The 14,414-nt window shown below is 33.3% G+C and overlaps 1 protein-coding gene across 2 annotated transcripts; it reads left to right on the top strand.

Annotated features, from left to right (window-relative positions):
- Positions 1 to 52: 52 nt before the first annotated feature.
- On the top strand, positions 53 to 9,171 carry LOC123908647 (folate-biopterin transporter 1, chloroplastic). 2 transcript variants are annotated; one of them, XM_045959352.1, is made up of 9 exons: positions 53 to 1,933; positions 3,091 to 3,314; positions 3,866 to 3,930; positions 4,050 to 4,212; positions 4,557 to 4,705; positions 4,798 to 5,052; positions 5,164 to 5,332; positions 5,428 to 5,520; positions 8,407 to 9,171. In XM_045959352.1, the coding sequence occupies exons 1-9, from the start codon at positions 1,699 to 1,701 to the stop codon at positions 8,704 to 8,706; spliced, it is 1,653 nt and encodes a 550-aa protein (XP_045815308.1). In that variant the 5' UTR covers positions 53 to 1,698; the 3' UTR covers positions 8,707 to 9,171. The 2 variants fall into 2 exon arrangements, with proteins under 2 accessions (XP_045815308.1, XP_045815299.1); XM_045959343.1 differs by having other exon boundaries at positions 1,006 to 1,933; positions 3,079 to 3,314.
- The last annotated feature ends 5,243 nt before the right edge of the window (positions 9,172 to 14,414 follow it).

Here is a 14,414-nt window from a genome sequence, read left to right as displayed (position 1 = left end):
TAATTCATATCTTTGTAATAGGCATCTAATAATATATAGACTCCATTAAAAAGGATCCAAAGTGGTCCTAGTATTAAAATTAGGGCAAATTCTAGAGGGCAGGAGTTTCACATGTCTTGTATTACTTGTTTGAATATAAATTTTTTGGTTTCACTTTCAAGCAATGAACGATAAAGTTATTGAAGACAAGAAGAAAAAAAGTTTAAAAGCTATCGGAGAAAATGGGAAACTCGCGTCCAAGGTAGTTATTGATTCTTCTTTGTGAATAATATGTAACTTCTAGGAGCAACACTTTCAGACTTTCAAACATCAAAGCAACTGCCCCATCCGACACTTCTTAACTTCTCAACCAAGATTGGCTCCCTTGAAAAGCCTCTCCTTTCTATGTTCGATCAACGTCCTTTCCTCATCATTAATCTCATTCATTTCTTACCTCAAAATAATGCCAACAACATTATTATTTGAAATGACGTTGTTTCATCCGTTTCAACTTCAGATGGTAGATATCGGTAGTGCAATCGACATAGGGAGGAGAGGAAATACAAGGTGATGGTTGGATCAATAGAGGGAGGAGGGGAGATGACATTGGAAATTGGGGAAACAAGGGGAAAGGGTGGGTGGCTGGTGTGACAAACATCGTTTGGAGGTATATGATAAAAGTTTGTTGTGCATACAATCTTGTTTTCCCTCTATTCTATAAAAAAGAACTAGAGAAGTGAATGTAGGAGAACAAAAGGAGGGTGCAAAAAGCAACTAATTTCATACAAAAACATTCAAAGGGAGGATACTTCTACTAAAAATATAAGACCAGCTTCTAACTCCACTACGTTGGATTAATTATTTAATTAATCAATTATGGATCGACAACAATCAATTATTAGAAATTCTTAATATAAATTATGATCTATTATATTAAACACTTAATTATTGATGAATTATTTGATTGAGCTATTGTTTTTGAATGGACCGTGATGAGTTGGACCATTCGGTTAAGCCCAATAAGAAGTCTCTGCCATCATCCGTTCAGTTGTATAAACGTTATCCCATCAGACGTTTTCACAAGATTAAACCTAAACACTAATGGCGATGCAGATAGTTATTCCTCTCATGATTTTGCTCTCTCACAATATTCGCTATACTAAAAGGTACACTCTTCATGATTCAATCTATTGTTTAATATGTTATATTTTGTGTCTAACCATTCATAGCTCATATTGAAATTTCCTTCACACTACTCTTCACACATAGCTTCTGAAAGAAAAATCTATCCATAGCAAATCCTTCAAAATTGACAAAATCATGTTATCTAGTTTAAATGATTAATGAGCTATATAAATTGTTTGGAAATTCTTTTGAATGAATTTATTTTTTATTTATTTTTCGATCGAACTTCCAATTATGAGAGTTTTTTTTTCCTGAAAACACAATAGGATTATGGAAGAAGAAAAAAAACCTTCACAAATATTGACTAGTCCAACTTGAATTGAAACATTGCCACCATTTTTTCAACAGGATAAACTTACATAAAATAATAAAAATAAAATAGAAACACCGCACACGAATCTGAAAGGTGTGTGATTGAACACCAAAACACTGAGCAACAAATAAATAATCACCATGTTTTCAAATTTTAGTTCCTTAATTTAATTCATTCATTCAGTTCAATTTAATTTAAATAACTAATAAATAAATACTAAAATGACTTGTATTAGTAATATTTTGTCATTAATACCGTTACTACCCTCCAAATTTCCCAATTTCTGCACCTCTAACATACGCCCCACACCGATCGTCGCTCGTTCACCGCAATACCGCCGGAAAACTCATCGGAACCCGCCGGGAACTGAAATGTCCGGCATCGTTCCGAGATCGGCATCTGCTTTCCGACTTAGCACCGATGATGATAGCGACTCATTATTGGGTTCTCGAACCGGTAAGTAAAATTGATAATTCTCCTCCTTCGAACTTGTAACAATCTAAATCGTTCATAGCGTTTCTTCTGTTTTATTTCTGAGTTCAATTTTAGGTTTAACTTGTTTTGTTTACAATGTTTCTAATTTTGAGGTGATGAATTTCACACCTATGTTTTTTCTTTCGCTGTAAGAAGTATTTATCTGTGATTGATGAATGCACGATGCAGTCTTGATGCAACCAGTTTCACCAGTAGTATTAAGGCTCTGTTTGGATAAATAGTTTAATTCAGCTTTTATCATATAAGTGCTTAGTATAAGCTCCCGTTTGGATTTGGCTTATTTTTTAGCTTGTGAAAATAGCTTATGCAAATAAATAAACTTTTATGTTAATTCATAAGTTTCGCTAAAAAAAATTGTATCTTTATAAGCTGTTTTCTCATAAACTACCTTGAAAAACTTATAATAATACATAAAAACTTATTTATTTGCATAAGTTATTTCGCATAAGCTCAAAAATGAGTCAATAACTGTTTTTATAAGCTATCTTGGAGAGCTTATCAAAATAATCTGAAAACTATTTATGGATACATCATAAGCTATTTCCATAAGTTATTCCAAACAATGTCACAAGCGCTTAACTGCTTATGCCGGCAGATAAACTCAAATAAGTAAATTTAGCCCCTTTTTGGATAAACAGCTTATAGCACAAGCTCTTATCATGATAAGCGCTCATGTATAAACTTACATAAGCTATTTCTCTAGCAAAAGATAAAATTTAATTTAGTTGATATTGTATATGTTATAAGCTGTTTTTACAAGCTATCTTGGAGAACTTATGAAAATTAGCTGAAAAAGGCTTATTTAAAATGTCATAAGCTGTTTTTTATAAATTTTCCCAAATAGTCTCGCAAAACTTATGCTAGTAGATAAGCTCAAATAAGTCAATCCAAACAGGTCCTAAGAGTCTAAGAGTAACTTAAAGTTTATATTTTTGTAATACATAATTGTATATGCAAATTGTCAAGTCTTTATGATGTGAAGGATTCGCTGACACCATTGTTTGTTTTAGTTATTGTTGCCAAAGGAATTGACACTAGTGTTTGTTTTAGCCGACATTCTTGTTTGTTTTAAGATATAATGAAGTCATTACCAACTGCATTGTTAGATTTTGTGGCAGGTGCAGGAAAAGACGATACGTTAATAACAGAGACAGATCTAGAGGCTTCCTCCACTAGTAAAACTGCTCTTCGGAAGAAGAAATATGGTACATTGTATGGGATTGATCTATCCCCAGATACTGTTGCTGTTGCGATGGTATACTTTGTTCAAGGTGTTTTAGGACTTGCAAGGTTGGCTGTTAGCTTTTATTTAAAGGATGATTTGCATCTGGATCCTGCTGAGGTATGTGTTTTTAACACTCATGGTTGGTCATGTGACTCAACATTTTTTTGATTATTTTCCATTTGATTTTTGTAACTTTTACTCATATATCTGATCCAAGGTGTAATCAATTAACCTGAGCCTTTGCTTGTGTCTGTTATTGGGATTTATTAGTAAAGGATAAAGGAATTGAGACAATAGAGATTAAGCATAATATTATCTTGTCTTCTATATATACGATATGATAATAAGATAAGATATGATGTGACACAAAAGATAAAACACTAACCCTTAATCCCATATTTACTAGACTTCAATTGGTCCTTATAAAACGTTGAAACAAACTAGAAATTATAATTAGATATGGGAACAGATTCTGCAAGATCACACAAGATACTTATATTCTGAGATACAATAGTAATATCACGTGATATTTCTCTGATACCTTGTGAAGGTCAACTGTAGAAACTTAAAAATGATAGAATTTCCTTGAAACTATGCTCCTTTTTCTTTTTTGATTGAACCAATTGACACCAATATTTGAAGGACTAAAATGTTAATATATTGGCTAGGCAGCTGTGATTTCTGGTATTTCTGCGTTTCCATGGCTCGTCAAACCACTGTATGGTTTTATTAGGTGAGTATAAACTGTATCACTTTTCCCTCTTCCTCATGCAGGCTGTTCATTATATTGCCATCTTTTATCTCCCCTGACACCAAAAGTTTCATTACTGAAGCTGTTATTATGGCATGCAGCGATTCTATCCCCCTTTTTGGTTATCGGAGAAGGTCATACCTAGTTTTATCAGGGCTGCTTGGTGCACTCTCATGGAGTCTGATGGCTACTTTTGTGGACAGCAAATATAGTGCTGCTATTTGCATACTCCTTGGATCTCTCTCTGTTGCTTTCTCGGATGTTGTGAGTGTCTCCTACTAAGTAATTCACACATACTGCTTTTCTTCTGGAATTATATAACCATGGATAATGTTTGTGGAAATCAATGCCAAGCATGCCAACTCACACCTGTGTGAGGTTGCTGAATTAGTGTGTGTGTATGTGCATTGAAAATGAGGGGGGACCATATGTGATCAAATGATGTAAATTATGTAGATGGGAGATGATGCATTAAGTAGTGTGGGGCTAGCATTATTCTTTAATTGTGTGATGTGCTTCCTATATGCTGTACTTTTTATACTTGGTATGTTTATGCTATTTATGACGTAATTGTTCAGAGAACTGTCAGACACTGAGCTATAATTTAGGTTGTAGATTCAATGGTCGTGGAAAGGGCGCGCGGTGAGTCACAAAGCACTTCGGGATCTCTTCAGTCTTTATGTTGGGGTTCGTCAGCTTTTGGTGGAATTGTGAGCTCCTATTTCAGTGGGTCTTTGCTGGATGCATATGGAGTAAGGTACTGGGGAAGAAGTTGTGATTAGAAATACTTCTGATTACTGAATGCAGTATTTTTCTCTTCTAATATTTTCTTTTTACACTATGGTCCAGGTTTGTTTTTGGTGTCACAGCATTGCTTCCACTACTGACATCTGCTGTTGCTGTTCTTGTAAAAGAACAACCTATGCTTGGTACAGCAAGAGGGCAAACATTTTCATTTGCCGGGCCCGAGTTTTTGGAAAGTTCAAAAGAGAGCATTATTCAGCTATGGGATTCTGTACGACAGCCCAGTATTTTTCTTCCCACCCTGTTTATTTTCTTGTGGCAAGCAACCCCACAGTCTGACTCTGCTATGTTCTACTTTAAGTATGTCCATTCTGTGAATATGATCATTTTCATTGAGTTCCACGCCGTCTTGATATTTTCCTATCAACACATATCATTTACTTAATTTTAATAATCTCTTATTCATTTCAGCACAAATTCTCTTGGTTTTACCCCCGAGTTTTTAGGACGTGTCAAGCTTGTTACCTCAATTGCATCCCTGCTCGGTGTTGGACTTTATAATGGATTTCTGAAGAATGTTCCTTTGCGGAAAATATTTCTTGGGACTACCATTTTAGGTTCCGCTCTTGGGATGACTCAGGTTGGTATTTAGTTTTATGTTTTAAGTATATTTATTGTTTTAATTTGAGAAGGCTGTTCTAATAGCTTTCTCATGTTTTAAACCTCTTTTAACAGGTTCTCCTGGTCACCGGACTAAACCGGAAGTTTGGAATAAGTGATGAGTGGTTTGCTATTGGCGATTCGCTAATTCTCACTGTTTTGAGTCAGGTTATCATTATCTTTATTTACACTAGTTATATACTGCTGACTCTGGAAAACATAATACTACCTCTGACACAGTTTTATTAACTAGGTTTCTTGTGTTTACCAAAAATTAAATAAAAAATATAGAGGTTTTGAGTATTTCATTTGTCTTTTTCTCTGCTAAAATCCATTCATATTTCTGTCTATACGGCCAAAATAATATTTTGTCTCTGTAATGTTAGATATTCAGGCTAATTTTGGTATTGCAAATACTTTTTGAATTGTTGCTTCTATATGAAAGAAAAGCTTTTTCAAAGCTCCCTTTCATTTCATCCACTTCGCTTGGACCCTATGGATTATCTTCCTTATTTTGTCATTATTTTAAATAATGAGCCAAATTTATTGTATGTCCCTTGTTTTAATCTCAGCTCAATTACCATATCCCATTCATAATATGAAACACGAGCTTACAGTTGCAACCAAAACAATCAAGTCTTATCCCACTATATGGATCAATGAAGACACATGAGCTTAATCCCTCTATAATTTTGTGTAGTCCTTTATGTTACACTTGTTCTCATAGATAGGGATTACTTATCCTCCACTTATGTGGGATGATCTTCAACCTTCTAATCTCCTCCAACAACTTTGTAAGCCATACTTTTGGCACGTTAATGAAAAAAACAGTTTGTTAGACTAGCGGGGAAGGTTTTTTACTAGAAGCAAAAAAGGACAAAATGGGAAGGCTAAGGTAGTTTACTGACTTGACTGGCCAATTGCTTTCTACATTATGGCTTTCTCTGACAGATCTTTAGAGAAATTGTCATGAGGAAGAGATTATGGCAGTGTCCTTAGCAATTCAGCATTGGCGGCTGGATCTTTTATGATTTTTGTCAAAGGAAAAAAATACCGGCTCTGTCCCTTGATGGTTTGTTACAATCTTTGAATGTTCGGATTTGGATTGGGAAGATATTTCAACAGATTTTATGGTTGTCATGCCAAAGTTGAAGGGATAAGAAGTAATTTTAGAGCTGGCCGTTAGGCTTTCTAAGTATAACCATTTTACTTTGATGGAACATCCTTTATATCTCCAAAACAATGGGTGAACTGTTTAGTAAAGAGGTCGTAAGGTTATATGGCATCTCAAAATCTATTTTAAGTCTCACGGATCCTATTTTGTGAGCAACTCTTGGAAGGAATTATTTTAGCTGCTTGGAACAGGGCAAAGAATAAGCTTAGCATATCATCCCAAATCTAATGTACTGACTGAAGTGCTATATAGATGCACATAATTTACTCCAGGGTTTTTACATCAGGACACGAGACAACCTACAAACTGGTTGATGTGGCTTGATTGGGTTGGATTGTGGTATAATACTACTTACCATGTGTTTGTTGGTATGGCGCTGTTTGAGGTGGTGCATGGATGCAAATCACCACAATTACTTGTTATTTGCCAAGGGGGACTCTAGTATAAGTAGTGGCGTGAGATTTAATTGTTTTGTTATAAGACTCTTCAACAACTAAATTGTAATTTAGAATGAACTAGGTGTAGAGTGAAGAAGTTTGCAAATAAACATAGATGTGACAATCATTTGCAGTTGTAGAATGAGTTTTCTTGAAGGCCAGGAAGATGGGTTCACTATAAGCCAATTTCCAACTTTCAGCCTTAATGACAAGGCCGTGAGTCTGTAACTGTACTGGGACAAATATTTGGCTGGTTGATCTAAAAATGGGGTTGTTGGGGAAATAAAATTCAAAGACATTGGTAATGGGCGAGATCAAAGGCTCAAGATTTTGAAGGTGCATATCAGAAGAGACAAAATAGAGCACAATGGGGAAGGCTGGGATAACTCGCTGACTTAGCACTCAGTTATGTTGAAATTAATATTCATAGTTATTAAGCTAGCGTGGAGGAGTAGAATGATCAGTGTGAATGTTCTTAGCCAGCTTCTCAGATATCGGTTGTAAGCTTAGGCAATTCCTTCCCTTTGGAGTCTTAAGCTTAGCCTTAATTCTTTCCCATTTTAATATTACTTTTTTTTTATTTTCTCTCTCTGTAATTTTGGTCTCAAACACCTTCTTAAGCCTTTCATTTCTAGTTCCTTTATATCTCAATAAGTACTCCCTCCGGTTTTGAACATAAGCAAAAAAAGCTTTCTAGGTTCATTCAATTAAGCATGTATCTGAATTATTTATAGTCCATATGCATGCTTTATTCAATGAACCTAGAAAGCTTCTTTTTTTTTTTTTTGCTTATATTCGGAGTATATTATTTGGTCCCATTGCTTCGCCATTATCCATCCTCTTCAATTTTTTTAACCTCGTTCTCATATATTATAAAAGGTATTATTTTTATATTCCTCTATGATATTTAGCCTATTAAAGTTCAATAGATCATGTATCCTTCATTAAAAATAGCTTGTAAAATATCTCTTCCACCTTTTCTTGTTGTCTCATTTCCTTGACCAAGACTTCACTCTCCTCGTACTTGATACAATTCACATAGTGGCCTCTTGTAATAAATAAGACATTTAATTGAACATCACAAACCACAGAAAAACGAGAAGCTTTCTATGTAGACTGCTTATTTGCAGGGGTACATGGTTTTCCATGGATTTTTAGAGCACTTCATGCTGAGATATATTTGGTTTTACTTCCTCTTTTTTTGTAAAATAGAATCTTTCAACTATTCTCATGCTGAAATATATTTGTGATTGTAGCTTTGATAATGGCAAGTTAATGTTGATATTATTTATGATTGAATACAAAATTAGTGCCAACTTATGCCATTAAATACACAATATCACCATTCACCGCATGAATCTTGGGCTTTAATTGAACCGTTTAACTTCAATAATATTTGTTTGTGCAAAATTTGTCTTGTGTCTGATTGCTAGTGTATTTCAGGCTTCTTTTATGCCAGTTCTTGTGCTAGCAGCAAGATTATGTCCAGAGGGGATGGAGGCAACTCTTTTTGCAACTCTCATGTCGGTATCTAACGGAGGGAGTGTTCTTGGGGGATTGATAGGTGCAGGCCTGACTCAAGTATTTGGTGTCACCAAAGACAGATTTGATAACTTGGCAGCTTTGATAATCCTCTGTAATCTTAGCTCATTATTGCCTCTGCCACTTCTTGGTCTTCTCCCCGGGGACAATCCTGATGCAAATCTAAAGGATGATTCTGAAACTGAGATGAAGTCTAATTGATCCTAGTTGTTTTCCACTGGCCTTCCTTGAGGTTGCCTGTCTTAGCCAAGCTCTACCAAGTTTTGCTCTTAATGCTTGCAAATTCAATAGACATTACTTACTTGCACACGCAGATAAAGAGAATCTTGTCTTGTATATAGTACGATGCTAAAGTTGCCGGCAGGGCCCTGTTTTAAACCATATTGATTATAGGTTCTCATAACACAAGGTCAAAATTCACTTCAAAAGTTCCATTTTAAGAACATTGAGACAATGTTGTACAATATCCGGATTGACACATGACAATGCGAGTCACCAACTACAAGGTATCTGTCCCTCGAGAACATTCACAGCATTACTTTGTAAGTTTGTAGAGTACTTTCTCGCTTTTATTTAATCTTGTGGCCTTATATACTTCTTTGTAAGGACTAAAGCTTTGTATTTAAATTTTGTCAATAAAAAAAAGCTCTGTATTTAAATAGCCAATAATAGTCTTTTGACAATTGAAGCTGAGGTTTAGGCTGCATGTTTTGCCTTTGATGTTTCTTTCTTTCTATCATATAGTGGATTGAAACGTCATTGGGCCTTAGTATGGACCCAAATTCCCTGCCGTAGGGAAATGACACAATTACATATGGTAAAATATCTTAGCCGTTGATTTGAAATCGAACTGTTCAATTTCAAATCACACATTCAAAAAATCAACACATTCAAACAATCTCGACCGTTAGTTATGATCGGATGGTTGAACAATGCAGCAAATCTGTTTTGGTATATTTTATACAGTTATTTTTTAGTATTTTTATATCTTTTTATCCATGTCTAAACTATTAATAATTAGGTTTAAATTTACTTTTGCTCCTCTCCCCTAATTTTCGAAATACTAGAAATACTAGCCATTTTGTCCATCGCTGAATTTATGATTAGTGTTGCTAATATGACAACTAGGATACTGAAGTGGCAATGGCCATGTGTATTAAAATTCTTAACTCATTTCCCATAGGCCATATATGTACAAGCGGAGTGTGAGGATGAGTGAGTTAATGAGCTATTGAGCTTTCATCAACATGACCATTGTCATTTGTCACATCACCCAGTCACTTGCTTGCTACCTCACCATCTAATTTGCCACATTAGCAAAATATCTCCAAATTCAGTGTTAGTAAAAATGTTTGAATTTTGAAAACTAGACGACTAAACTAAATGCGAGGATTGAATTCGTGAATTTGTAAAAATAAAGATTAAGAGAAGAAATTGCATGTCAAATAAATAATAAGAAAAACATAATAATTAATGAAAAATGTTAATGAGTGTATTTAGGACATTGATTAAATAAATAGATATATAAATATTGTGTTGACATTGATGTATTTAACCTTGTAGAAATTTGAAAATTGTTTTTTTTTTCAATCCAAATTTTTTATTTTGAGTTAAATTGTACTTTTGGCCTTTTAATTTTTACAAACTTGCGATCTTGGTCAGTTAACTTTTATAATAACACTTTTAGTCTCTAATTTTAGCCCTTTTTGCAAAAGGCTAACCGCCGTATACTGATTTTGACAAAGTCAACGCACACGTGGTCAGTGATTTACATGCCATGTCGGCATACGCTGACGTGACATACATGACATGTGAGTCACTCTCCACATAGCAAGATATGCTGATGTGACATGAGTCATTGTCCACGTGTGCGTTGACTTGGTCAAAATCAATAGGGGTCAACCTTTTACAAAACGGGTCAAATGTGCTACTATGAAAGTTAGAGGCCAAAATCGCAAATTTGTTAAAATGAAGTATAAAAAAATGCAATTTAACCAAAAAAAAAAAATTAAATTTCTTTATCTGATGTTTTTGAGATACTTGTTATGATCATAATTAATACGATAATCCGAATACATGCTATTATGAAAGTTAATGATCAAAATTGTAAGTTTGTGAAAGTTAAAAATTTAAAATGTAATTTATCCCATTTTTTATTTTTTTATCTGATATTTTTAAAATACTTGTTAGTATGACCATAATTAATACAATAATCTCAATCCGTAAGAAAGGTAGATAAGATTTACCCATCTAATTTGAGATTTGACGGCTTGATATATGCTGGGCAAGGGAAGGTGGATGTTACAGTCAGTGTTCACATGGTAGGTCATGCTATGCTTTGTCATATAGCTCAATATTTCTTAATCATCCACTTAACAGAAGAAAGTTGACAAGTGGGTCAAACATCAAACATTTTTGGAGCTACCATACCATGCTCAGCTCTGGTATAGGCGACATCATTATCTGAGGACCGAGTTCCCCGGCAAAGGGGCTCATAGTCTATGGCTCCATGCTTTCTTAAGACCATATACCATTCTTGTTTGATTAATTGACTTACAAACTCATTATTCAGATGTTACTTTCTTCATTCAAGTTTAAATTTAAAAGTGTATGCATTTGGACAAAATCAGTGCTATGCCTAGTATCTACTAAGTATATTAACCAAAGTTTTTGTCGGTATCCAACTACATTTTCTCCATGTTAGAATTCAAAACTTTTGATCACTTATTTAAGATGTCTGAGTCTCTTACCACTTAATTCAACGTACTTAATTGGATATGTTGCTTTAAATCATACCCAATTTAACAAATTTTGTTTGTCTGTCTGTTGTTACTGCTTTTTCTATATTTTGCTTCATTTTGAATAGGATTATAGATACAAAATGGTTTGTTAATAGAAATTCTTTGCATGTTGTTCTTAAAGACATCACAGAGTGGCTTCCAATAGTTGTAAAGGGGACTCGAGTTGAAATCTTAGCTGTTTGAGTCCAAATGATCAAAGTTGATATAATTACAAGAATTTAGTCTCTAAAAAAGTATCACCATTTGTGGTGATGTGTCAAGAATAAAAAGAGAGTAATATATAGTTTTCTTGGTAACAGAGTAATATATAGTTTAAGACTAAAATGATTTTTTTTTCCCTTTCTAATAACAAAAGCTATATATGATTCCTGAGTGCCATAATATATAGATAGTAATTAAATAAAGTACTCGTATGTAAATCGAGAGGTGCCCTACTGAATACTCCATCCTGTTCTAAATATAAGAGAAAATTTACTTTTTACATTTATTGAGAATCTAATGTATTTGAGCTACATTATAGACTAAATATATTAGATTCTCAATGAATCTAAAAAGTAGTTTTCCTCTTATATTTAGGACCGGAGGGAGTAATTTAGAATAGGAAAATATTCAAGACACTTCTTACATCATAGATACAAGATTCTGACTATGCAGTTATTGTGATTTAATTATTGGCTATATAATTTAGAATTGAGAGTTGAATCTAACTCAATCCTACGTAACCGATTTTGTAAGATGAGGATCGCTCTCACTTATAAACATATATTTAGGTCACACTCCGTAGTTCTTAGCACTATTGGGTTTGGTGCGTGAACATAAAATTAAATGATGGGTGATCCGATAGCGGAAACTTGATATCAGGCGGCCTAATGCATAGTGGAAGAGACTTTGATAATCATCTTAGAATTGAAATTTCAGTTTACCTCAATCCTACAAAACCGAATATTTAACTCAATCCTATAAAAGATGACAATTGTCATGACTTGTATACATATATTCAAAAGATCTTGCAAAGGATTGCGACTCTTAATGATATATACACAGCCGAAATACACAGTTACACAGAACCAATAATGTCTAAGAGGATCTTTAATTGGATTATGTTCTGAATTCGACGAAGCTATTGGTTCAATAAATGTCTAATTGTCAGTGAAAAGATGTGCCATACAAAATTCTGTGAGAAAAAACAAACCGTAGTAGTAGTATCTTGAAACTTATTGACCAATAAAAGAGTATATATAAATATTTTTCTGACATGCATGCACCGTTATACAGTCTTTGACATATAATTAGAGGTGGCTGCTACCTTTATACTACTAATTATTTAGAGACAAAAAGACTACTAATGATGATGAAAAGTGATTAAAATAAACCAACAATGATGATAATTGATTTGAATCTTGGACCTACTATATATATATATATGAAATTTTTATCCATAATTTTATTGGCTTTTTCTTTATATATTAGTGCAATAGTGTTTGTTTATTTTTATTAAGATAATGTTAAGTTCTCACTTCTAAAGATTAATAATTAAAAAGTAGTTAGCAAATGCTAAATGATTAGTAACAGAAATAGAATTGAGGAGTAGTTGGGTAGGAAGAGTCCACATTAGAATATGTAAGTGCCATGTGAGTTGCCATGTGAAAGGTATTCAATTTTTGAATAAATAACACATACCACTAAACAAGAGACTTGCATGTGAGAAATCAATGACTCCTAAAATTATAAACAACCTTCAGCAGCATATCTAGTGAAAACTCACTATCTATATTCTACACATATATTTATGGCCAATCTATACTCTATTTAAGATGAAACAGAAACATGACATGTGATTATTATATTTTCCTTTCTTGATCATGTGTTATTATCATATTTCAATTTCACTTTCTTTGTCAAATATAATTTCTATATGATTTTTACAGATCAAAATTGCATCACAAGTTAGCAACAAAAAGAAAAAATAGTTGCATCGCAATGGAATATCTTAGCTACACTTTGCACCCTCTAATGGAAATAATGAAAATAACGTAAATTTGGTCATATTAGGACTTTACACTGGAATGGAATCATAGTTTAATTTTCCAGCCACTAAGGTTTATATAATTGCATTAGCTCCATATTGAAATTTATTTTCTTGAAAATGAAATATGAGTAGGACCCTAGTAGTGTCTCTTAAAAGAATTCAAAGGGTTAGAATCTTGTTAACGCTTTTGCTTTTGCTTGAGGTATTAGATTCATATTGTAGCTTCAATCAATATTATGTAGGACAAGAAACATGTAACAACAGCCTTGTGCAAACAAACAAAAAGAATAATAAAATAGTTTTTGGAAAGAAAAAATGGATAGGATAAACATGTAATTATGAACAAGTGTAGACGCAGAAAATATATATAAGAACTAGCTTCTTTTCTTTTTTTGTTTGAATCAGTATGAGAACTAGCTTGTTTCAAACTACTCTATGAAACAAATTATATTTTACAAAAATAAATATATGTATTCATAAAATTTGTTAAAAAAATTCTATCAAATCCTTAAAATTTTCAAAAATTTCATCGACTAGTAAAAAAAAAGAGTCTATATATGTTCATCGACAAGTTTGTAGTTGAGATTTGACATATTTACAGGAGATGCTGACTTATATTCTGAATTCAACAAATTCGGATATTTGGAGTTACGAAGGTGTGACCTCGGCACATATTATGTTTTCGGGTTTGTGCTTTTTGACGGCTATTTCACATTGGGTCTATTGAGAGCTGACCATTCTTGATAATTTTTACTAGAAAATGATGCAAACAAAATACAACGAATTTGTCGATATTAATTACTTGAGTTTCAAACTTGAATTTGGATGTATCCCTACAGATATTTATCTTTCTAAATTCTAACCATACAATTGCTAGTACACTTAAAGTAATTTAAATTTAGAACTAATTTTACCTTTTGAGTAACTGTACTAAACTTTTTCTCATGGATAAATAAGAATTATCCTAAAAAAATTGATTTGACCTACCCTAATTTTAAAACTTGGTGCAAATTGATTTGCCATTACTATGCCTATTTGCAGAAAATGGTAGTGGTAATCTAGTTTTTGGCTTGTGAGTC

Source organism: Trifolium pratense, linkage group LG1, assembly GCF_020283565.1.
Source record: "Trifolium pratense cultivar HEN17-A07 linkage group LG1, ARS_RC_1.1, whole genome shotgun sequence".
NCBI lineage: Eukaryota > Viridiplantae > Streptophyta > Magnoliopsida > Fabales > Fabaceae > Trifolium > Trifolium pratense.
Note: the sequence above shows the minus strand (reverse complement) of the source record. Positions and strands in the feature narration are given on the sequence as shown.

Excerpts from the sequence above, each read along its gene's own strand:
- LOC123908647 (XM_045959343.1), top strand. The coding sequence starts at position 1,699 with ATGACTTGTATTAGTAATATTTTGTCATTAATACCGTTACTACCCTCC. Across the intron at positions 5,053-5,163 it reads TCTGCTATGTTCTACTTTAA|CACAAATTCTCTTGGTTTTA; the intron begins GTATGTCCATTC and ends TATTCATTTCAG. Across the intron at positions 5,333-5,427 it reads CCGCTCTTGGGATGACTCAG|GTTCTCCTGGTCACCGGACT; the intron begins GTTGGTATTTAG and ends CTCTTTTAACAG.